Raw genomic sequence first — 25,356 nt, 5'->3', positions numbered from 1 at the left:
GCAGATGGCATGTTACCGCGGATAGAGCAATACCGTGCATCTTTATGTTAAGATAGGCATGTTACCGCGGATAGAGCAATACCGTGCATCTGTATGTTGAGATAGGCCTGAATCCCATGAACGTGATAATATATTTATGATAGAAAATAGTTTTTATTCTACTGACAAAAAACAGGACACTTGATGACAAATAACAGGACACAGAGCAATGTGCTGTATATACAAAGAGACTGGAGGGCCTGAAGGCAGATCAAAAATACAATAATAAACCATAAATTACATGTTGGGTGCTGGATAACAGATTCAAAATTTAGCAGACACAAACACGGAAACATATTTGCATTACTAAACAAATGGTAGTGGTGGGCGAGGGCCATAATCGTGAAAGAACTTAATAACATGATTACGAAGAGTTTTATGTAACAATTAGGCAAAAAAGCGGTGAATAAATATTTGAAAATGAAATCGCATCATAAACTACCTGAAAACACTTCTACAGCCTCTTGCACAAGCTCTTCCAGCAACTTCCCTTCGATTTCCTTGCGAAAATTGTCTATTTCCGATATAGAATGGTCAACCCAACCTTTTCCTACCACCTGCTTCGTCACTAACTCCTCCACAACCAGGCTATCTTTGTCCCCACCTTCACCCACAACAAAGCTCATCTCACCAGAAAACAACTCCATCTGGCTCCACAAACAGTCTAGTATGGACCCGTTATCATGAAGATCATCATGGGCCTTGCTTTTCCATGGTTCTGACCCACACACAGCTAATTCCACCAATGCTGCATTCACACAATCAAACACAAGATTTTGCACTGATTTTCTATGCCTCAGCTTAGTCCCATGCATTGTCTCCTTGTCATCCTGGCCTACGTAATTATCTCTCAATGATGGATCTAATGGGCTTTCTACGGAATGCCAGCTGTCGGAATGCATCTCATTGCCAAGCTTCGCTGCTGCTAATAAGGTCTGAACAAGGAAAAACAATTCTTGTCGTTCCTCCTCAGCTCCTATTGGAATGGCAGAAGATTTCATAGGACATGGACTCACATTCTCTGTACAAGAATCATCCCACGAAAGTGTCCGAGCAATGGATCCTATTGGTGGACATTTGTCAAGCAGATTGGATTTTACATGGTGCACAGGCAGATCAATCCCTGTTTGGTAGAAAGAAACAATTTAAAAACATGAAGCAGATTAGTTAATAGAAGCACTAGACATGGCTTTAAAAATATTACCATTTCGGACTTTACTGACGTCATCAGATAATTCAGGTTCATCATGATCATCCTCTTGGAATGGAGGTTCTAAGACTGAGATTGGACTTGGTTGCTCTTGGTTCTCAGGAGGAACTACAAATGGACATGACTTTGTTGCTGAGAATCTAGCCTGCAAAATGTGGAGAATTCATGTCAAATGATTGACAAAGCTCACAACATTAGAACTATTTCGTATATCATTGGTTAATAAAACAAAATCTATGTCAAATTTTTCCAATTCCATTATTAAAGGTGTCCAACATTTATCAATGCCACAAGTAATTCAAAGGACGTTTGTATGTTACAACTTACAAACAACAATGATGGCCAATAATTCCCAATTAATTTCTCTGTGTTGGACAAGTGATACGTTTAGACATCAGACATCATACTGTGTTATCAAAATATTCTTTCGACTCCATTTTTCCTCTGAAAATTTTTACTATTACCTCAAATGCAACAGAATATATATTAAAGAGTGGACATTGCAGATAAGATCAAATACATATTCTCTTGAGATACCTTGGGATGAAGCATGCCTTCTTCAGGTTCGTCTACGATCGAATGTAAAGTTGATGCTTGGTATGATGATTCAAGCGGATCAGGCAATTCCCCTGCTGCTTCAAACCTTAAATTCACATTATTTCCAGAAGAAGGTATTGGCAATTCGGCATAGTCAATTTCATCTCTGGAATTATTTGATTTTTGTTTACCAGATCTAGGGGTCCTCGAGAAAAAAAAGCTAGAAACTCTCCCCTTCAATAATGATGTCATGCTCTTTGCTTTGGTCAGCTCCTTAGTAATGTCTGTCCTATCCATTTTAGGATCTGATACTTCTGAATCAAGCTCGCCACCATAAGCACTAGAAGATGCGGGAATAGATTTTGACCTCAAAATACTCCTAGCAGGAGCATTGCATATATCCTCATTTATATCGCCAGTGATGCATGATGTGGATCTCCTAATTTCTTGTTCATTGCTAACATAATTATCCTCCGGTATTACTGACTTTTTCATATCCGAAAGAGCAAGCATCTCTCCTAATGTACTAGAGCTTCTTCTTACATGTTTTGGTTCTTGACTTCCAGTAGATGCCATCATGGCCCATCTTTCTGACAGTCGCTTCTTTGCTTCTCGACAAACTGATGACTCAGGAGAATAAGATGCACGGCTGAAGGAAGAAAGCGAGTAAGGGCTACCTAGCCTATTAATGTAATCCCAAGAATGCCTAGAAGTTGGAGATATAGCTTCTGAATCACTAAGATTCTCTTCTGCAAATTCAATTTCTGATTTGTTGAATGAACTTTCATCCCCAGTATAGCCATTGGAAAACACAGAGGAGTGCAGGGTTTCATCCCTTCTATGCTGACTCATATTTTCATGCACTTGCCGAGTAATCTCCTTTGCTACTTCCCTAGATTCTTGTGCATCATCATCATTGAACCCTGTGCACGGATCTTTAACACGTGGTGATGCCTTCGGTGATGAGAAAAGAGGTGAAACAACAGCTTTAATGTCATGAGACTTCCCAGGGCTAGGTTTTAGTACCACTATTCGAGTTGCTTGCACCTGACTATCTTCAAGTTTACAAGCTGTTGGAGAAGAAAACCCAGAAATATTTTCTGGCCTGCTGACCCGACCGAGGCGAGAAATTTCGTTTCTCTGAATATTATTATTCTTTCCCGGTCCAATAACTTTATTACGCTCCACTAACGTAGCAGGTCTAAGAATCGTAATCCTCTTTGCCTCAGAAGGTGGAGAAATAGACTGCACATCTGACAGTTGCTGGGAGAACATTGAGTTTGGTTCTTGGAGAAATTTAAGGAATGAATCTTTGTTCGAACTTAGAACCTCTAAAGCATCCTGGAACTGCTGGGACTGACGAAGTCTTTCATCTGCTGAAAGACGTTTTAATTCAATAAAGTTCTGACGAACAAGAGCCATCCTTTTCTCAACAGAACTTCCATTGAATCTTTCTTGCTGAGGCGATTTATCTCTAACATATTTATTTTGCGACTGCACTTCATAAACATCTCTGTAGTCATTTTGCTTTTGAGACTGATGAACTTCATGTTCCTCCTGCCAATGAACCAAAAGACACACAAGATTGGCTTCGTGAAGAACCTCTGGAGCGACTTCTTTGTGATGCTGTTGAAGGATGCTGGAGTGGAAGGGAGTCAAGCCCCATTAGCTTTGCAACCACACTGGTTGGCTTTTGCTTAGAATCCAATTCTTTTGACATTTCTTGCGCTATAAGCATTTTTATGGGTGTTCCATGTGTCTTTCGTAATTCAGATTTAGTCTGCAAGTTCAAGCAATTACATGTGTCAAAGTAGCACAAAAGTAACACTTCAACTAATACATTGGAAGAATGAATTTTAAATAAATTAATTTCTTCATACTCTATTAGTCAATTTCGAAATTTATGCCATCACATATCAATTTACCAAGTACAACATACATTTTCAATCAGAATTTTCATTTTGATCTATATAGGATGAGAAAAAAATCATAAAACACACTGTTTCTTTCATAAGCTTCAGTTCCCTGATTGGAACTTCTCTTATTAAGCTTTTTCTTCGTCAACACAGTAAACACAGTTACAGATGGAGATTTGTCAAATCTATAGGTAAAAGTTTACCACTGTATCTTCTATCTGATTCTCAACCAGACTCATCCCTGACACATCTGAACGGCTCCTTGACAATACGGAACCTGTTCACAACAACCAGAGGTAAAATTCACAACTTGTACAGTGACCAATAACAGTTTGAATATAGCCTAGTATATGTTATGACCAAATATATACACTACGCAGGAAAGCAATGAAGATGATAAAAATAAATAATAGAAGACATAATTCTTCAAAAGATTTCATAAAAACCGGTATCTTTACAAACAAGCCTCACTACTCCCAGAAGTAGAATAAAGGTTTCGGTACATCTCATCCTTCCCATATCCCAATTCCGAGTGACATACTATATATTTTTAATAAAGAGAGACAATATAACTAAACATCCTATCATAAATTCAACGAAATGATAGTAATTTTACAGAGATGAATATACACCATATACTTCAAGAAATTTTAAAAAAATAATAGACAAAATCCTGAAAAGCAAATAAATCTAATTCCCGGAACATAAAAAAAGGAGTTTGTCATTACCATGAGGTTTATCCGTGAGCAAACTATTTTCTGGCATGCCTGCACTCAGGTCGAAAAGGTTCACCACACGTCCTAAACATCCTGGAACAGGTTTCTCGATATTGAGAGCTTTATGATTCTGAATCCCGTTCATCTAACAGCTGTCTAAAAGTTGCACAATCATTATCAATTACAAGAGTAAAAGCCTTTCCTTTAGCAGGGAAACATTATTAGGTAAACTAATTAACTACTCACTGTATATATAATTCACAAAGAAGGAAAAATAGACCAGCAATAAAAAGAAAAATAGAATAAACTCGAGAAGAACTTAGCACAGAGAGATAAGCTAAATCTGATGCTTCGTTAATCTGCAGTAATGGTTTCAAAAATTCCCTAGAAACTAAGTCGAAATACGCAATTCTACGATGCGTACTATATTTATATATCTTCATTTTTCGCTACACTTATGCCAAAATGGCAGAAAGGATTCATCTTTAATTATAATGAGAAGCGTTGTAAACATTACACGAAATCGGCTAAAATTGTGTAAAATACTGCAGAAGTTCAACATAATGACACAACATATTAAGTAAAGATCAAATTTTTAGCTTGATTTTCACACCAAATATTCCTTTTTTTACTAAACAACACTAGACATCAATACTTAAAAAAAGCACCTTGAAAATTAATAATTATCTCTGAAAAATACAGGGTCAAGCTCAAAAATTGAAGTAAAATGCTATAACATATAAAATAGGAACAAAAGTAAAAAGGGTAGCAAAATGCAGATTTAAAGTTTCAATCTTTAAGAGTTTAGATAGCATAAAACACACACACACACACTAGCAAATCCAGATTTGAAAAGAGAGCCTTTAAAAAGCTGTAATTATAGCAGGCATAAAAGCAGATTTACAAAGAGATAAAAAGTACAGAGAGAATCACATTCCATAGTTTAGTTATAAAGAATATCAATCCATACATGTGTGTGAATCTAGAGAGAGGGAGGGGAGAGAGAGAGAGAGAGATAAAGAGAGAGAGAGAGAGAGAGAGCTGAGGGAGATATAGAGAGTGAGAGAGATGGGGGAAGAGAGAGATCAGAGAGACTGAGAGAGAGAGAGATTAGAGAGAGTGAGAGAGAGAGAGATTAGAGAGAGTGAGAGAGAGAGATGATAAAGAGATAAAAAGTACAGAGAGAATCACATTCCATAGTTTAGTTATAAAGAATATCAATACATACATGTGTGTGAATCTAGAGTGAGGGAGGGGGTAGGGGAGAGAGAGATAGAGAGAGAGAGAGAGAGATGAGGAGGAGGGGAGAGAGAGACTTCAGAGAGAGTGAGAGAGAGATGAGGGAGAGATTAGAGAGAGTGAGAGAGAGATGATAAAGAGTGTTAAAGTTATCAGATGTAAACAGAGAGAGAGAGAGAGAGAGACCTCTTCAAAATCAATCTTTAAGGTAAGACAGTGAGTTGGACGGAAAATCACATTCCGGTGAAAATGTGGCCGGAGAGTCGCCGGAAAAAGGCTAAGAAAGAAAGAAGTGGTGTTTGTTTTTGCACCGACTCACTTTTTTTGTGTATAAATAATTCACGTATGACTTTCGATTACGTATTTATGTCTACAGAGAATAGATCAGACAAAAAAGAAATAAAATATGACAATTTAAGTATTAAATTATGAATAGTAGTATAATAATTACAGAATAATAGTGGGAGAGACAAAATGTAGGATAATATTATTAACTTTTTTGTGTTCTGTGCTGTGTTGTGTATGGGCCCCTCTCTCCTAGTGATTTTTTTTAATTCTTTTTTTTACATGAAGATTTTTGTAGAAAGAATACCCAAAATACATCACTTTCCAGTTTCAAGTGCCCAAAATACTCATCGGCCGGAAAACTGTCCAAAATATCCACCGAATACGCATGTTACATATGCGTATTCTATTTTTTAAAAAATATAAAGAATACGTGATGGTAATGCGTATTCAGTGGATATTTTGGGCGGTTTTCCTACCGGTGGGTATTTTGGGCAAATCTCCCCAAATGTTGGATATTTTGATTTTTCACCCATTTTTTAACTCAATGTCCACATTTGGTTGTAGCTTTTAATATTTGAAATACTGTATTAATTTAATTATACTCGCACCTTCTCGTTTTTCTTATCTATCAATCTCGTTTTTCTTATTCATCAATCTAAATTTACCTTTTATTCAATTATACCAAATATAATAAATTAAAGGTTTGATGCCGTGGTTGCACTATTGTCCTCTTTTCGGAGGTTAAACGTTTGACTTGTAACAATTGTCGCTCTTGTATTAAGTTTACAGGCAAAAAGTATGAGACTATATATTATAAAAACTAAAACTACAGTTAAAACTGTTCGGGACCAAAAAAAATATTATTTTAGCGAATTTATTATTTTATCGGGGGCAAAAATATAGTGCGTCCATTATAGTGGAATCGGAAAAAATATTATTTTAACGAAGTTATTACTTTATCGATTATTAATTTATCGAGGATTTAACTATAATCAAGAGTTATAATGGTTTGAAATACTTTCATAAGTGGATATATTTTCACATGTATTATTGCTCAAGTAGCACATCCAAACAAAGAAACATAATATTTCGTGCAAGAAAATGGGTTTTATTTTGTTATTTACATGATACTAAATCTTTTGTCCAGTTATATATGTGAGATATTCTACTGTTTGTTTCCATTTGCACCTTAACTTGATTTCTTGTCTCCATTATTTTCTTGTTTGAAATATATTTTAATTTTTAAATATACATATTTTGGCTAAGAAATATTTAGTCTTTTCCTTGAACATATCATATTTTATTACTTAGTAATTCTCAAATAAATGTGAATGGAAAAAAAAAGTGATTAAAAGGAAAAATGTTAAGATAACCAAAAATATAATTAATGGGGTCTGAAATAAATTATTTCAAAATTTACAAAAAAAATCAAATAATTTTGATAAGTGGCAGAGATCGGGGCTCCCTCCGGCCCCTTAATTCTGCCCCTCCATATGCGCACATAAATTAAAATTCGAGAAGTGTTAAATGTTACTATTTTCTTCTTATTAAATTGTATACATATGAGATGTGATACAAGGTTAAATAAAATTGTAATAGTGAGAAAAAAAATAAAAATTGGATAAAGTGATGGGATAGATGAATTTTTAATATATATATAATGCGTATAGTGGAATAAAGTAGTGGATGCAAGTGTTTATAATTGATGTATATTATAAAATTTTACTACTTTTGAAATGAAGAGAAGTAAGAGAAACGTTTCAAAAAAAGTATTCATAAATGAATGGGACATACGCAATATCTCCGAGAGATTTCGTAAACTAATTCGAGTGCAGTAACATTACTCATATTTTTTTTTTGTTAATCCGGTATCCGGACCAGCTTTCACGTATTTTAACTAATCCGGAGAACTGCTACCACAATTGTACGCATCAAACATAATAATTTACTTACTTTAATGTCTCTTAATAAATTTAAACTTTTGTCCTGGATGTGAGGATAAGCCCTTTAAATCAAATTCTAAACCAACTACGACACCCGTAAAATTAAGATTAGTCATATTACTGACCAAGATAAATGCAAGACGGTGTGGTGTAATTTATTCGAATACTCGTGCGGTATGAATGTGTGTTTTCTAGGTAAGGGCCCGTTTGTTTAAGGAGGAATGAATCACCATGAACTGGACGAGTGATTTTTCTCGGTCAGATTGTTTGATGAATTTTTTTTATTTAGCTGGACGACTAGTGTTTATCTGAACCACTTCTGAATCGGTCACCGTAAATAATTTAGGTAAACCATTCATGAATGCATCCACAACTCTCTTATATTGAGTTATTATATTAAAGATTACAGTAAAACCTCTATAAATTAATATAGTTGGTACCGGAGAATTGTATTAATTTAGAGAGGTATTAATTAATCGATAAATTAATAATTATTAATTTATAGAGAATTTTCGGTAGTAAACAAAATTAACTTTTGATTAAATTTTTATTCACATAAATTTAAATAAAATGAATTGTACAATTTATATTTTATACTTAATTCAATTAATTCAATGTATATGAATTTAGAAAGTCAATGTAATGTACAATATATTAGATTCAAAATCCATGTAGTGTATAAGTTAAATTCATTGTATTTTACATAGAAAATATTCAATGTATATTAGGAAAATTCAAAGTACATGAATTAATTTAATTCATTGTATTTTACATAGAAAGTATTCAATGTATGTGTAGTCATAAAATATATTATATATATTGTATATACGAGTAAAGTTCTATGGAGTCCACCTTTAATTGGAGTCCTCGGAGTCCATATATGTTCTGCAAGTAAAATATAGCTTAAAATATTGCAAAACATATTATTTTTCGACAAACATCACTATTCTATCAAAAATCTTGTAGATTGCATACATTTTACAAGCAGAACATTGCAAAAATATATATTCTACAAAACATGTTTAGTTTGCAGAACATAAATGTTCATGTTGCAGAACATATTGCAGAACATACATATTGTACCGTAAATATATGAGATTTGCATGATTTTGTTGAAGTTATGCTATTTGTGTAACATGTTTTGCAAAATAACACGTTTTACAATATATTTTATTTGCAGAACGTAGATGGACTCCGAGGACTCCGATAAAAAGGTGGACTCCATAGAACTCAGCCCTTGTATATACTAGATTGGGGGGAAAATTATACAAACAAAACAATGGCTTCTCATCTAAAAGGTGTCACAAAATCAATAATGACGGATGAAGCAAGAAAAGCATTATGTGAATATAAAAGAGAAAATTCATCATGCACTCAAAAAGATCTCCAGTTGTGGCTCGAGAATAAGTTTCATCTAAAAGTTAGTCAAGGTACAATATCAAATACACTGAAAAGGTCAGTAGACTATCTTGCAGTTAATTACTTGGAGAAAAGAAAAAATATTAAGCGACATAAACCAGAGTATAGAAGAGATTGCAAACACCATCCTTGAAAATAGTGTTGAAGATGATCTTGAAGACGATACAACAACGTTAGAGCCGATTACACGTAAAGAAACACTCAAGGCATCAAAAATGCTTAATAACTTTTTGATGCAACATGAAAGCACCACACCCGAGCTTTTGGATGCAATAAGGAAGATTAGGGATGAGCTTCATGTTGATTTAAATTATATGAAAAAGCAAATTACAATTGAATCATATTTTACAAAGATGTAATAGCTATATTTTTATGAATATAAGGGAATTATTAATTTATAGTTTTATTAGGACCATATTTTTATACAGGGTTTTCAAAAAAAATATTATTTTATTATCTTATCGAAATTGATCATTTTTTGAACTGACCCAAGTCGGGACCGGACAAAATTATTAATTTAGAGAGATTATTAATTAATCGAGTATTAATTTACAGAGGTTTTACTGTAGTTCACGCAAAAAAAAGGTAAAACTGTAGTAATGGTCAATCAACTTTATTATAGTTATTATATTGTGTTTGCTAGTTCAACATTTGTCATATTTAAAAGTCGCTTCTCAACAGAATTATATATATATATATATATATTTATAAATGTTCATATTATTTTAATTATTATAATTCACACCAAAAAATTAGTAATACCTAGATTAAATTAAAATTAATATGAGTAATATAGAACATGACAAAATTATGAAGTAAATAAATTAGATATTAGAAAATTTAACATTTATAATTTTATCATTCAGAAAAATTTAACATTAATTTAACAAACAATAACACGTGTTCAACATTCAGATTAATCATTAATTCAGAATTTTAACCATTCAGAAATTATTGTTTAGATTTAACAAATGAGCCCTAAGTGTAGGGTGTGAAATGTGAGGGTGGCGTCATTGACCAATTGGAATTGCCAGCTGAGCTGACACTCCTCATTTAACGGTGGACCCGGCTGCAACATTTACACTTACCCTGTGCTAGTAAACAGTTTATGAATGCATCAGAACCGTTAAAATTGTCTGTGACGTTGACGATGAGAGCCAAAATTAAGAACGTTTCTCACCGATGTTCTTGAAATAGTGAACCCAACAACTCTTAGTTTTCTTTAACACTGTTGTCTTACTCCCTCTGTTCCATTGAATTCTATACATTATTTTTTGACACGTTTTTCAATATTACTTTAAAACATAACTTCACAATATTTTAATTTTTTTTTATTTTCTGAATAAAAGTTTTATGTTTAAATTTTTATTTAATTTTAAAAAAAAACATTATGAAACTATATTTTATAGAAATCTCGAAATACGTGAAAACAGTGCATGTATACAATCCGTTGGGACGGAGGTAGTATAAAAGACGTCCCAAGGGTTTTTTACCCGGTCACTTTCACTATGTTTTATTGAAGTAGACTTTAGGGTCATGTTTGTTTCATAAAATTATAATTCCGAAATAATAATTCGTAGATAACTAATTTTATCAAAATTAGTCTTATGAACTAAATAATCATATCCTACATTTGTTTAGAAGGTTTAAGTGTAGGATAGAACTATAATCCTTTAAAATTTTATCATATATTTGTTTTGAGCGATAGTTTTTCAATATTGAAATATATTCCTTTAAATTTTCAATCTTATGTTTCTTTCTGAGATTACAAATAGGGGATTACAATATTTTAAAAAATGACTTATAAGAAAGAATACAACAATACCTCCTCACTTCACCAAGTATTAAAGAGGATTATAATGTTATCCTATAACAAAACAAACATGAGATTTAATAATTTAAAGGATTATAATTTGTTTATCGTAGGTAACCGCAGTCGCTACCTTTCGGGTGCGAACTGGGTAAACCTTGCGAGCTCACGGCTCTCACTCAGGAGATATAATCATAAATTCTCTTCCCGCGAGATTCGAACCTGGGACCAAGAGGTTTTCCTCAATTTAACCAATTAAGTCAACCCTTGCGACAAGGATTATAATCTTTTGATAAATTTTCACTAATTTTTTACAAAACAAACATGAAATTGAAAATTTTAAAGGATTACAATACTATCTCTTAAAACAAACATGACCTAAATTCATTCCTAAATTTTTCTAAATATGACGTTTCATGTTTTATTTGTGATCGAATACATATATATGTTGGATTTCATCTAATTATAAGCAAATTTTCTATTACGCACCTTGACATATTATATATGAACAAGATTTTGGGAATCGTTTTGGGTACCCTCTCCTCTGGAAAGATGAGTCTATCGACAGAATTTCGGCATTGCAGCTAATTGGTACATTTATAAACCGTGAGCTAAGTAATTTGTGTCGCACAATAATTTTTATTATTCCATTATGCTATTAAACCAACTAATTTTTATAGCTACTTAATTATATAATATTAGTATTTTCTCTCTCTCGTTGGGTTCTCCTCCAGGGATAGCACCTGACACGCATTTTAATGGTCATCTAAAGTATATAATTATTTAAATTTTTTCTTTTAAATAAAAAATCAATATTTAAAGTTTGATAGAAAAAATAAAATTTTAAATTTCTTTTACGAAAATATACTTTATATTAAACTTAAAATATATGTCGAAAGTTGGAAAAATTATGTAATAAATTGAATGAGACCGAATGAATATTAAAATTCGTATGACCTACAAATTACGTGATTACAGAGCAGAGATTGTTTGACTTAGTGAGCAAGGCTCACGGGTGAAGGTAGCCCTTTATTTTTATTCAGAGGTTTCTTGTACTCTTGTGAATGGCCTATTTTTCTAATTAGGTACCCGAGAAATGACTGAAATATACAGACTTTCGTTTTTGAGTTGTGTTATCTCCTGGAAGAGAAGAAGTTATGCAGAAACTTGCTTAGGAAACAAAAATGTCGAAACTTATCACAAGTTTGATCTTAAATGACACGACTTGAACAACTGATCCTTCTGCAGAAGTGAAACAGACTATTTTTCGCAGACTAGTAAATCAGATTTGATGATTGCCTCTGTATAAATGGAGATGTTTTTCTGGTCTGTCAGAAAAATAAGAACATGCAAAGTTTTCTCAGAACCAGCAAAGTTTACAAAAGAAATTTCTCTACTAATAGGACTATGAATAAGGGTGCATGCATCTCCTTCTTCATACAACTTACTATATAAAGGTAAACAAGGATGTGATAAGCACGGTTGGATAACTTAAGTGGTTAACAGTTTATCATTAGTTGTACCAGGTCTTGGGTTCGATACGCACTCACCCCTGAGAATTTATAAGAATCCCTAGAATTTCTGATAAAAGATACTCATTTTTAAGGCCGATCATCGCTCACCCCGGATAATTTATGAAAACAGATACTCATTTATAAGGTTATAAGCCATATTTGTAAAAAAAAGGATCTGCTGGATCTGATTTGATTGTTTTACATAATTGAGTAGAGTTAACAGGTCATGACAGGAAAGATATCTAACAAGCCTAGAACTAGAAATACAAATTCCAGATAAAATTACTGCAGAAACAAAGAAACAAACCTAGAAAAGGCTTAAAGTACCAGTAAAATATAGGTTTAAAAGCTACATGGCTGATCCTTTCTCTGGAGATATCCTTGCAGAAATTCTTAAAAGACTACCTCCAGAATCCGTGCTCAGGGCTAGTTGCGTTCAGAAATCATGGTATCATCTTATACGATCACCCTTTTTTATAGATCTCCATTATAATCATCACAAGAAGAAAAGTAAGCATCTTCTTTTTCAGAATCGTAATTATACTCGTTTTTCAATACATCTGGATAATAAACGATGGGAAAAATATCGTCCACATCTGAGATTTCCTCCTCTCAGATGTATGCGAGAGAGGAAATATTATCAAAAAAATTATGGAACATACCGTGGTCTAATATGCTTTTCCATTAGAAGAGCTGATACAAGGGAGAAGAAACTGTACCTTTGGAACCCTGCTATCAATAAATTTAGATCTCTTCCGAAGTCTCCCAAACGTAGTAATGATCAATTCTTTCGTCATATAAAAGGTTTAGCTTTCGGGTATATTGGCCAGCTCGATGATTACAAAGTAATCAAACTTGTTATTAATTATCGTGCACAGTGGAAAGAACTCCAGTCGGACTATGCTTATGTCTATATTTATAGTCTAAGTACTAATTCTTGGAAGACGGTAGGCAAATATGACTTTACCCGATTTAGTTCCTACTTGTTATATAATTCAGTTGTGGTGAATGGGGTTGCGTATTGGGTATTAAGAAAATGGTACATAGAAGAGAATGATCCATGCTGTTTCCAAGTAATTATTTGTTTTGACACTGTCAATGAGACGATTCGAGAGATCATGTTGCCTCTAATGAGTTCAATGAAAGAGCGACATGGTAGAGGGTATGTTAATCTAGTTGGAGAATTTAGTGAAGTGTCTCTTTTATGTGTGGATGTAGAGCAAGAAGATATTATTTGTAAATTATGGATGCTAGAAAAAGAAGGTGAAACAAACAAGGCTTGGACACAAATGATTGCTGTTAATCTTAGTTATGTTGATCAAGAATATCGGTTTCCTATAGGTTTTAATAATAATTTGGAACTCGTACTCATAAAACACGATTTTGAAAAACCTGGATTTTGTTCATATGATCTTGAGACGCAAGAGGTAACGGAAGTGGTTAACGATTCATCAGACTTATGGGCTTATGCAGATTTTGAAGATCCAGAAAACCCAAGGTATGATTATGGCTATGATTCAGCTTTTACTCATTTTTCACAAGAAGAAATGCAGCCTATGTACGTAAATTCTTTTGAAGAAACTTTGGTTTTGCTTGGTGAAGAAGACGAAGTTGAATTGAAAGATGACTAGCTAGCTCTCGTGGTATGCTTCTTGTTTGTTAGCGAATATATTTTGTGGTGAACTCGACTTTCTAAGCCAAATTTTTATTTGATATGAAATTTTATTTTCGTGTTCTTTATGTTAGAGTATTCTTTATGGATGAATGATCTATGAGATTGAGCAGAGTCTTTCTGCAGAAGCAAAAAATGAGTATTTCTCACAAACGAGTTGCAGCAAGGTAAATTTAAAAGGGAATTCAATCTTTACAAATTCAATGTTCCAACTCATAGGACTATGAATAAAGTCTTCATTACTTATGTTACAGAAACAAGAATTGCACATATTTAACACAACTACTAAGAGTTTTTAAGTGGTGATCTGATAGAACTAGAACTTGAACATTCGTATTACTGCTGTACTACTAGCTAGTTCTTGTATTCTGTTCATATTCTTACTGTTGGTTTTGTAAATTCATGCATTTTCAAATCAGCTCAACTTTGAATGTTTGGGAACTGTTTTTTCTAAAGTAAGCCATTTGAATCTCAACAATCATGGGTGTCAGGGTTGGTTTACACTGTGACTTTAGGGTTACCATTTCGAGGTCATAAATTTGAATTCAGTGAGAGTCACAGAAGTAAGTAGGCTGTCATATTGTCATGCTCGGTGGTTACGAGTGTGCTAACAACCCCCAGATTAGTCGAGGTACGCGAAAGCTGGCCAGGATACCGAATTAACAAAAAAAGAAAAAGAAAAAACCACTCGAACCTCCATCATTTGTTTTCACTGCTTTCAAAACCTTCAAGCCATAGTACTGAATAAAATAGAAATTTGAAAAGAGACATAACACTACAATATTTCCTGTTTTCAAGCCACAGTGTTTACAAAACCAACCAAATATGAATTTTGGGGTTGATACTAGTGTGAAATCTTAGTTCAACACAAAATGTTAATTAATTCACAAATTTTGCTAATTTCAATTTAAAAGTAATATCATAAATAGTTTACAATTTATACTCCACGATAATCATAAATCTCAAATCACAATATTGATTTTAGCTGAAAAATGTGATAAGATTTTGAAATGTAGAGACTAGTTTTGTAATAAATCACTTTCATGTTATATTCTGTGTAATTATAAAAAGGCCTTGATTAAAGAATTCTGAAATTTTTTAAGCAAATCAGAAAAATTATTATTCTTCAAAAAAAAAACTATATATACGGAATATGAAATACTTCTTGCTGTCACATTGTATATTTTAGAACCATGATCCAAATTGAAACAAGATTAAAATAAAGAATTAATAGTCCACAATTTTAACAAATTCAAAAGTTTAGCAAAAATAATATGAATTATTTAAGTTCCATACTCTAGCATTGCTCAACCCTAGCCTAACATAAGTGTGAAGGGACTATATTGTATGAAACTTTATGATTAGAACTAGGCTTATCAAGTTTGTCAAAAAGAACCGGGTTATCGATTTATATACCGAAAATATTTGCAAGAGTACGGTACAACCAACATTGAAGTTTTTGGCCGCATTCGAGATTGTTTTTGGTTGCGTTGGAGGTTGCAACTAGTTGCGTAAAGTTGCAAAAACTCGTCGATATTATATCTAGTTGCAGAAAACTTGTATTTTTTTAAAAAAATAATGAAAAATCGTATTTTTACAAATACAAATTTTAAAAAAAATTCTTTTCCAATTGTTTTTAAAACTGATAGTATTTTTGCAGAAATAATTTTGAATCATAGATTTTTTTTTTAAAAAACAGTTATAAATTGATATTTGGTACTTACTGAATTTCTGTTCAAATGTATTTTTTTTATACAATGAAAAATTAGAAATTTTTTATGTGGCAAATAAAGCATTCAATTACTCATAAAATATCCGATTAAAAACTACAAATTATTGTTAGAGAAAAAACGCATAAGGGAAAATTTCCCGGTACATGATAAAATCAGAGTAGTACTATGATTTTCTCCGGCCCATACCTTTTTTTTGTCAGGTCTCCAGCACATAATTATCCTTCAAAATGTTTATACGCTTCATTGATCCTTCTTCAAATTAAACACCAATGGCTGATCCTTTCTCTGGAGATATCCTGGCAGAAATTCTAAAAAGACTGCCTCTAGAATGTGTGCTCAGGTCGAGGTGCGTTCAGAAATCATGGTATCATCTTATACGATCGCCCTTTTTTATAAATCTCCACTACAATCATCACAAAAAGAGTAAGCATCTTCTTTTTTTTCAAAATCGTTACCATTCTCGATTTTCAATACGTCTGCATAATAAACGATGGGAGAAATATTGTCCATGCCGGAGATTTCCTCCTCTCAGATGTATGCCAGAGGGGTCATATTATCAAAATATTTATGGAAATTCATCAGGGGAGCAGCCGATATACCTTTGGAACCCTGTTATCAATAAATTTAGATCTCTTCCGAAGTCTCCCATGCCTAGTAATGATCCACCCTGTCATCATCTAAAAGGTTTGGCTTTCGGATATATTGGCCAAATCGATGATTACAAAGTAATTAAACTTGATATTAATTATCGTGCACGGAGGAAAGAACTCCAGCCAGACTATGCATATGTTTATATTTATAGTTTAAGTACTAATTCTTGGAAGACGGTAGGCAAATATGACTTTGCCCGATTTAAATCCTACTTCTTATATAATTCCGTTGTGGTAAATGGGGTTGCGTATTGGCTATTAAGAAAATGGATCCTAGAAGAGAATGATAAATATCGTAATTTTCAAGTAATTATTTGTTTTGACACAGTCAATGAGACTATTCGAGAGATCATGTTGCCTCCAACGCGTTCTGCGGATGGTAAAAAGAGTTCTGGCTATGTTAATCTTGTTGAAGAATTTGGTGAACTGTCTCTTATACGTCTGGACATAGCTGAAGATATTATATGCGAACTATGGATTCTCGAAAAAGAAGGTGAAACTAACCAGGTTTGGACAAAAATGATTACTGTTAATCTTAGTAATAGTGTTGGTGAAGATTGGTTGCCTATAGGTTTTAATAATAATTTGGAACTCGTACTGATAAATTATGATTTTGACACATCTGGATTTTGCACATATGATCCTGAGATGGAGGTAACGGAAATGGATGACGATTCATCGGATTTATGCTCTGATGTACAATTTGACGATCCAAATTTATGGTCTTATGCAGAATTTGACGATCCACAAAACCCAAAACATAGTTTTGGCCGTATTACTGCTTTTGATTATTCACCACAACAAATGCAGCCTATGTATGTAAATTCTTTTGAAGAAACTTTGGTTTTACTCGGTGAAGAAGACGAAGTTGAATTGGAAGATGACTAGCTAGCTCTCGTGTTCACACAATTTCAGTCATGTACCGTATGCTTCTTGTTAGCGAATATATTTTATGATGAACTCAGACTTTCTAAGCCAAATTTTTACTTATTTGTTTTGAAATTTAATTTTCGTGTTCTTTATGTTAGAGTATTCTTTATGGATGATTGATCTATGAGATTGAACGGAGTCTTTCTGCAGAAGCAAAAAATGAGTATTGCTCACAAACAGAGTTGCACAGATTCTGATCTTTATAGTTAGCAGCAAGGTAGATATAAGTTGTTTCTCAGCTATAACAAAATTAAAAAGAGAATTCAATCTTTACATATTCAGGGTGATTTTAGGAGTTTGTCATTCTAAGATTATAAATAAATTTGAATTCGCTGGAAGACACGGAAATAAGTGGGCTGTATATTCGGTAGACACGAATAAAATAAAAATTTGAAAAGAGACACAACACTGCAATATTTACACCACCAACCAAATATGAATTTTGGATTTGATACTAATGTGAAATCTTGGTTCAACACAAAATGTTAATTAATCCATAAATTTACTAATTTCGATTTAAATTTAATATCACAAATACTTTACAATTTATACTTTACGATAATCATAAATCTCAAATCATAGTAGTGATTCAAGTTTTAAAATCTGATCAGATTTTGAAATGTATAGCCCAGTTTTGTAACTTTTATATATTATACTCCTGTATAATTATAAAAAAAAAGTATTGATTAAAGAATTTTGAAATTTTTTTAAGCAAATCTTAAATATTATTATTCTTAAAAAAAAAATCATATATTCGGAATATGAAATACTTCATGGTATCACACTGTACATTATAAAATCATGAACCAAATTGAAACAAGGTTAAAATGAAGAATTAATAGTCCACAATTTTAACAAATTCAAAAGTTTAGCAAAAATAATATGAATTATTTAAGTTCCATACTCCCATGTCACATAACTTCAATAAAAAAGTCTATTCGTAAAACAAAAATCCAAAAAATACATACCTATTTCAAATAAAAAATTAATTAATTATAAATAAACAAAATTACTACATCGTAAAATATTAATTTATCGAGATTTTAATTGGTAAAATTTAAAAGGCGATACATTTCTATTTCAAATTATAGTTGCTCCCTCCCTGGTGAATTTTTAAAATTTAAAAAAAAATAAATTTTCCCGCCATACTTTCCCCCAATTCCCAATCTCAATCGCTACAGGCGATTCTCTATTTTGATCTTCGACTCAGTCTCACTCGCTCAGTTAATCTCGATTACCCCGCTGATCTCTTATATCGTGTTCAAATTAGCTTTGTTTTTTTGCGCAATTCGCGTAATCTGGCACGAGCTTTGTAAGTGTAATTTAAATTGTCTCTCTAATTTTATTGCTAATGCTGTATTAGTTTTTATGTGTCTATGATCTTGTTGTTACTGTTCTGCAAGTGATTATTGTGTCGAATTGTTGATGCGCTTTCGAATTTAGGAAATGTTTTATTGATTAGTTTGACATGGTAGATACTTATAGTTGTGTGAGAGAGAGAGAGGGAGAGAGAGAGGGAGAGAGAGAGGAGGGAGAAAGGGAGAGAGAAAGAGAGAGAGAGAGAGATAGATAGATAGGGAGAGAGGGAGAAAGGGAGAGAGCGAGAGAGAGAGAGGGAGAGAGGGACAGAGAGGGTGAGAGGGGGGGAGAGAGAGAGGGAGAGGGAGAGAGGGTGAGAGAGAGGGCACAGAGAGGGGGAGAGAGAGGGAGAGGGAGAGGGAGAGGGAGAGGGAGAGGGAGAGAGAGAGAGAGAGAGAGAGAGAGAGAGAGAGGAGATGAGATGAGAGCTTTTGGACTGAAACTCGTCGTAAATCTGAACATAGCACATCAAGGGCGAATTGGTAGTTGGAGATTGATATATAGCAATTACCTTAATGGATCTATTGTTAGTGAGTGTATTATTTCGAGCTGCTGAATTTTTATAGTGCATTAGTAAATGAGTACGTAATTTAAAAAGTCTATTCTTGTTACAAATGAAAGCTGTAGTAAGGCTGATGCTTTGATACTAATGAACCAAACACTGGATTTGTTTGAAATAGGATTAAGGATTATGAAGAGCTTATATATATGTGTACGGTTGAAGGATTGAAATTTAAGATGTTATTGATATGAAGGCATGGTTAGACATATGGAGGATTCGAAGAAGCAGAGAAAGAAGTGAAAGCCATTATGCTAAATAAGGGAATCCCCCTAGCTGTCTGCTACAGAGTTCTTATTGAGGCAGTTGGAACAGCAGGGGATGGAGACAGAGTAACAAGAGCATATTTCAATTTTCAAAGACCTGATGGCTTTTTCGTTTGGTAGGGTTGGTCTGTTGTGGCACTTTATCTACTTCACCTAAAGATGAACTTTTTTGCCTTCTCTGCATTTTTGGCTTATTGCACAGAGTTTAACTATTTTTATTCTCATCCAGCGAGTCCATGTTTGTTCTTGGGAGAACTCTATGCGGAAAGATTGATGTACACTAGTATACAAGTAAGGTATGTTCTCAACCAGGGATTATGTTTTTCAATTGTGCATAATGTCATTTTCCGTGTGTTTGGGATAATATTATTGAGACTCTAAAGTCATTGCTCATGCCTCATCAAATTTCGCTACTGCTACTGCATCTTAGCATGGTCTTTGTTGTCATTAGTGGACATTTTCTAAGCTTATGTTTATTATTACTTTCTGTATATGGTCGTTAGTTTGTAATTGGATTTTGCAGAAGACTTTAGAGATTGTTAATCTGGAACATGTGATTTAGTTTTGCCAAGTTGAATAACGATCTAGGAATCCATTGATTTCATCCAATAAACTAAAAAGCTCTAGATTCATTAATATAATTGATTGTATGTAGTAGAAGTAGTTTCAAAATCAATATGACCACCGAGTAAAGAATTGCATCACTACAATCTGCAATCAAATAGAGAATAACACTCATAATACAAATTTGATATTAGCATAGAAAAATTATAGTATTGAACTCATCATAACATTAAGTGCACTGGTACATAATAATAAATATCAAGAAGAGTGTGGATCGGAAGAATCTTGAAAGTTGCATAGTAAGTGGTTGCTGAAGGAAGAGTGCAAGAGACCGAGATCTAAGATTGATATTACTTGCTTTGAACAATGTGTTGAGATGCTGTTGAGCATTAGCTGAGCTTGATTTTGCAGCACTTCAGTTTAAGCTGCTGCAAGGTCTACACAGATAAAGAAAAACCATAGCTTTATAGTTTCTAACTTTTGGTCCTAGCTAGCTAAAACAGTGTGGCTGTTGATTACAGAGCCGGAAACTTCTAAAATTTTTTAAAAACAAGCAGAAAAAATAAAGATTCGAATTTAGCTTCTGATGTCTACCCCGAGATAACTTGAACCTCAACTCTAGGTGTTCGTGCCCTCGTAGGTATAGGAAAGGGTAGCCGGTCTTTTATCTCATCTCTCGGTACTGTTCGTGCCCTCCTAGGTATGACAAAAGGAAGCAGGTCTTCTACCTCATCTCTTGGTATTGTCCGGGCTCTCCTAGGTATTGCAAAGGGTAGCTGGTCTTCTTTTTCAACTCTTGGTACTGTTCTGGCCCTTGTAGGTATAACAAAGGGAAGTAGGTCTTCTACCTCATCTCTTGGTATCGTCCGGGCCCTCCTAGGTATTGCAAAGGGTAGCTGGTCTTTTATCTCAACTCTCGGTACTGTTCTGGCCCTTGTAGGTATAACAAAGGGAAGTAGGTCTTCTACCTCATCTCTTGGTATCGTCCGGGCCCTCCTAGGTATAAAAAAGGGTAGCCGGTCTTCTACCTCAGCTCTTGGTTTTGTCCGGGCTCGTTTAGGAATAGGATATGGTATCTGGTCTTCAATCTTTCTTTTCTGTTGTCTGAGTTTCCCTTTCCTAGAATCAGCATTGTGGAAGCTGTTGACTTGGCTCTGAGTGTGAGAAAGGCCTCCTTGGTATTTTTGAAACTCGGGTCCTTTTAAGGCACTGCGTTCAGCTCTTTTAACAGCAATGGCTTCTGTTATTAAACGAGAGTAGTCGACGATGCATCTTGTAGCATAAAATCTAGTTCTACTCTTACTGAGCCACTTTTTCAAAGTGGTAAGAGAGTATACTTGCCTAGCCACAGCAAACTCATACTTAGACTCAAATCTAGCATAGAGGCAGCCTTCTCCACATTCTTTTTGACATTCAGGTCTCTCAACTTGGCAGCCGAAGCAAAATCTAGCCCAGGAAGGAAATCTCTTATTCTGCAAGGCTTGTGCAGCATCTGTTCTGATTCGGGCTAGATCTATTAGCAATAATTTAGAATTGCAGCTTAGGATGGCTTCAATTTCGTCATCACCTTTATGTTCTTGGCACAAGTCAGGGTTAAGCAAAGGTTTTATCTCAATAGGGATCATCTGAGAACAAAAAACAAGTCACTACAAATTTTGCAATATATAAGGTCTCTAAATCCATATTCATAAATATGTGAGTGTGTGCATGTAATCAAGATTAACTTTAACGATAAAACCCTCTATATTTAAGAAAAAACCAAAAACATTGAACACCCTAGCTAAATGCAAAACTGGAGTAACATAAGGATTATATAGTAACTAAATGAATAGATTAGTTAAGAGTTCTGCTACATATTTTCTGTATGTGCGTATGCACATTACACAGGATATATATTTATAAAACATAGATATGATATATACACATATACGTTGGTGGAAAAAACAAATTAGCTGGTCTTTAAGTTAATGTATTACATAAACAAGAATATAGAATCAATGTAAAACATAAACATACATAGCAGAAGAGTAATGGGAGTACAAATTACCTTGTTAACAACTCTTTTCAATATTCTTGCCTTCGAGATTTGAGGAAAATCTTTTTCAAGAATCTTGTTGCACGGACAAGCACTGTTAAGTAAACTAAGATTAATCTTTACACACATATAAACGGGATTTCTTGAAATCTTGATATATCATAGATACGTTCTTGAAATCTTGATATATCGTATATACGTTCTTGAAATCTTGTCAAGTAAACTGTATATATGTTCTTGAATGATGAACAATGGAAGAAATAGATATACTAAATGCAGTGCAGAAGAATAGGTAAAGATAGTATGCGTACCTGTTGAACGGGATGAACTGAAATACTTAATAGGTCGAGCGTCTTTTATCTTTGCTGCCGTTCTTGCAGCCAAGCGACTTAGGAGGAGTGTGTGTATATATACGTTCTGGTACATGCACGTTGTTTATAAATTTATAAATTGTTTATAATTAATGACGTTTTATTAAAAGTTTTATGTTAAACTAAAGTAGGATCATACATAATCATCTACATAAATTTTCATCAAATTACAATAACTATAAGTAAAATAACATTTTTAATGTGTAAATTAATAAATTATTAATATTTTCAAACATTCTGGGAACTAGACATTCTGGGAACGTTTAAACATATGGCTAAGTCTTAGTGTCTGGGTCCGAACGGATTCACTGTGAAATTTCTTCTGGCCTCTTGGAGTATCACAGGTGAAACTGTTTGTAAAGCTCTTCTTCATTTCTTTACCGCTTGCCACCTGCCCTGAATTGTTATCTCAGCTGCTATATCTTTAGTTCCTTCCATGAATCGATTTCGGCCTATTTCTTGCTGCAACATGCGTCACTAAAATTCTGACCAGGAGGATGAAAGATAATTTATGCAAACCGAACTGCTTTTATCCTAGTTAGGGAAATAGGGGAGAATGTTACTCAGGCCATATTGAAAGTTTTTCACAAGATGTCGGCCCTAGGAGATGTTAGCGGAAAGCTTTTAATACGCTCATTTTGAAATTCTTATTTACGGCATTAGAATAAATGAGCTTCCGGGGATGTTTATTAATTGGCCCAAACAATGTGTCTGTACTCTGTACCACCATATTTTCACTAAATATAAATGTTACTCCAGAGGGATATTTCTCTGTTAGGTCTAGTTCCGACAAGGTGACCCTGTTTTGCCTTGCTTGTTTACTTTGGCCATGGAGGTTTTTACGGCTGTCTTTAAGCTTCGATTTCCACATCTGAGGTTAATATCATTTGAAGACCGGAACTACTACAACCCTCATCACTCATTTTTGATGATGATGTCATTCTCTTTAGTTAAGGTGATGAGAACTCTATTAAGTTGCTTGTTGACAGTGTTGCAAAGTTTTCTGCTACATTTGGTCTTGGCCGGAATCCTGCAGAATGTTTTTTTAAGTAAGGTCCCGCTACAGGTCATTCACAGCATTACAACTTAAACCGGTATTACTTGGGGAGAACTTCCAGTGACATACTTGGGTCTTGACTTGCAACGTTGGGCTTCCTTTTCTTTTTTGCGGAATTTCTCTGGCAGGATGCAGCTAATAAGAACTGTTGTAATGAGATTTTATTTTTAAGTATTGGTAGGAACATATTTTTCTTCCTAATTCAATACCTAAAGAAGTTCAATCTAAGTGTGTGAAATTCCTTTGGGGTGGTTTAAATTCAACTTTATGCCAGTACAAGGTGGCTTGGAAAGAGTGTTTCTCCCCAATAGTGAGGGTGGACTGGGGTTTAGGGATCCAAGTGGAATCAGGCAGCTGCTTAACTTCAACTTTGGAGAATCAAACTGGATTCTAACTATCTCTGGGTCCAGTGGTTTAATGGTCATATCCTTCGTGATAAAGGTTTCTGGACCTTCGCTAATACAAGCAGGCTACCTCGCGTATTAGGAAAAAAAAAGAGGAAAATTCAAGCCAGAGATCTTTCTCTTGGTCATTTTATTATCATATTATGTACAAAGTAGGAATTAATTCGAATTTTTTTGGCATGGGACTTGGCTCAACAACAAACCTTTGATTGGGCACTTTGGAGTTCATCTTATTTCTAATGTAGATCGGATAGCATGGCAAAACTTAGCTCTTTTTTGGAGGAGAGAATTTGGCCCCTTCCAAGATCAAATCGTGCAATTACTATAGTAATCGTGCAATTACACACGATAGTATTCTTTGCAATGATTCTTCCAGTCCTCATGTCGAACTCTCTAGCATTTGGCAATCTATTCGAAGTACAGATCCTAGTTTTATTTGGCTGCCTATTGTGTGGCAATCATTACACATTCCCAAATATCCCTTCATACGTCGGTTGGCGCTCAAGTTTGGTATGGGAGTAGACCTAAACTGCCATCCTTTTAACCTATCCCAAGAAACTGCCATGTCGCTTGATTTTGGAATGTCCTTAGGTATGGAGAAACTCCATGATATGTTTAATTATGCAAACTGTAGTGGAATTCAAGCCTCAGTTTTTATAATATCTTTAGAGTAGCAAAAATAATTATGGAAAGGATTTAATAATCACAATGATGGGTTTCTGTAGAGTGTAGACCAGTCGCTAGAAGCGTAAAACTGAGTGCATACACTGAATTTGCTAATTGTACCTGATTTCCTAACATAAAAATGATACTTGATGAACTTGTAGGTTGCATAGGGTGCAACAGAAGCGTATGCACAACCACAAGTTGCCTATTTTTGTTCAAATACAATTCAAGTAACCTGTCCGGCTATCCAAACCTAACTCAAACCCTCAGACACATTTGGTCACAAGTTAGGAGAACTCATTTCCGAACTGGAATTAAATTGAGATAATACAGATTGAACGGAGTCCTTCTGAAAAAGTAAACAGAGTATTGCTCGCAAACTGGCAGCTCAAATTTGGACCATTAGGTTAGCAGAAAGGTAGATACGACTTACAAGTAGTTTTTCAGCTTCAAGAAAAA

The 25,356-nt window shown here is 34.0% G+C and overlaps 2 protein-coding genes and 1 long non-coding RNA gene across 4 annotated transcripts; 2 read left to right on the top strand and 1 right to left on the bottom strand.

Moving 5' to 3' along the window:
• Window positions 1-220: 220 nt before the first annotated feature.
• On the bottom strand, window positions 221-6,000 carry LOC141670658 (uncharacterized). The gene is made up of 7 exons (XM_074476607.1): window positions 5,844-6,000; window positions 4,431-4,574; window positions 3,906-3,979; window positions 3,368-3,566; window positions 1,787-3,330; window positions 1,244-1,394; window positions 221-1,162 (listed from the first exon to the last, which is right to left on the bottom strand). The coding sequence occupies exons 2-7, from the start codon at window positions 4,561-4,563 to the stop codon at window positions 471-473; spliced, it is 2,793 nt and encodes a 930-aa protein (XP_074332708.1). The 5' UTR covers window positions 4,564-4,574; window positions 5,844-6,000; the 3' UTR covers window positions 221-470.
• Window positions 6,001-12,928: 6,928 nt separating this feature from the next.
• On the top strand, window positions 12,929-14,938 carry LOC141672057 (F-box protein CPR1-like). The gene is made up of 2 exons (XM_074478551.1): window positions 12,929-14,274; window positions 14,378-14,938. The coding sequence occupies exon 1, from the start codon at window positions 12,985-12,987 to the stop codon at window positions 14,260-14,262; it is 1,278 nt and encodes a 425-aa protein (XP_074334652.1). The 5' UTR covers window positions 12,929-12,984; the 3' UTR covers window positions 14,263-14,274; window positions 14,378-14,938.
• A 3,823-nt stretch (window positions 14,939-18,761) lies between these two features.
• Window positions 18,762-20,412, top strand: LOC141672696 (uncharacterized). 2 transcript variants are annotated; one of them, XR_012555662.1, is made up of 3 exons: window positions 18,762-18,928; window positions 19,731-19,916; window positions 20,030-20,412. It is a non-coding gene; the product is annotated as an uncharacterized LOC141672696 (long non-coding RNA). The 2 variants fall into 2 exon arrangements; XR_012555661.1 differs by having other exon boundaries at window positions 19,656-19,916.
• Window positions 20,413-25,356: the final 4,944 nt, after the last annotated feature.

The sequence above is a fragment of the Apium graveolens genome, chromosome 7, assembly GCF_009905375.1.
Source record: "Apium graveolens cultivar Ventura chromosome 7, ASM990537v1, whole genome shotgun sequence".
In the NCBI taxonomy this organism is placed as follows: Eukaryota; Viridiplantae; Streptophyta; class Magnoliopsida; order Apiales; family Apiaceae; genus Apium; species Apium graveolens.
This window is presented reverse-complemented; position numbering and strand designations above follow the sequence as displayed.

Excerpts from the sequence above, each read along its gene's own strand:
- LOC141670658 (XM_074476607.1), bottom strand. The coding sequence starts at position 4,563 with ATGAACGGGATTCAGAATCATAAAGCTCTCAATATCGAGAAACCTGTT. Across the intron at positions 3,980-4,430 it reads GCTCACGGATAAACCTCATG|GTTCCGTATTGTCAAGGAGC; the intron begins GTAATGACAAAC and ends TGTTGTGAACAG. Across the intron at positions 1,395-1,786 it reads AAGGCATGCTTCATCCCAAG|GCTAGATTCTCAGCAACAAA; the intron begins GTATCTCAAGAG and ends CACATTTTGCAG.
- LOC141672057 (XM_074478551.1), top strand. The coding sequence starts at position 12,985 with ATGGCTGATCCTTTCTCTGGAGATATCCTTGCAGAAATTCTTAAAAGA.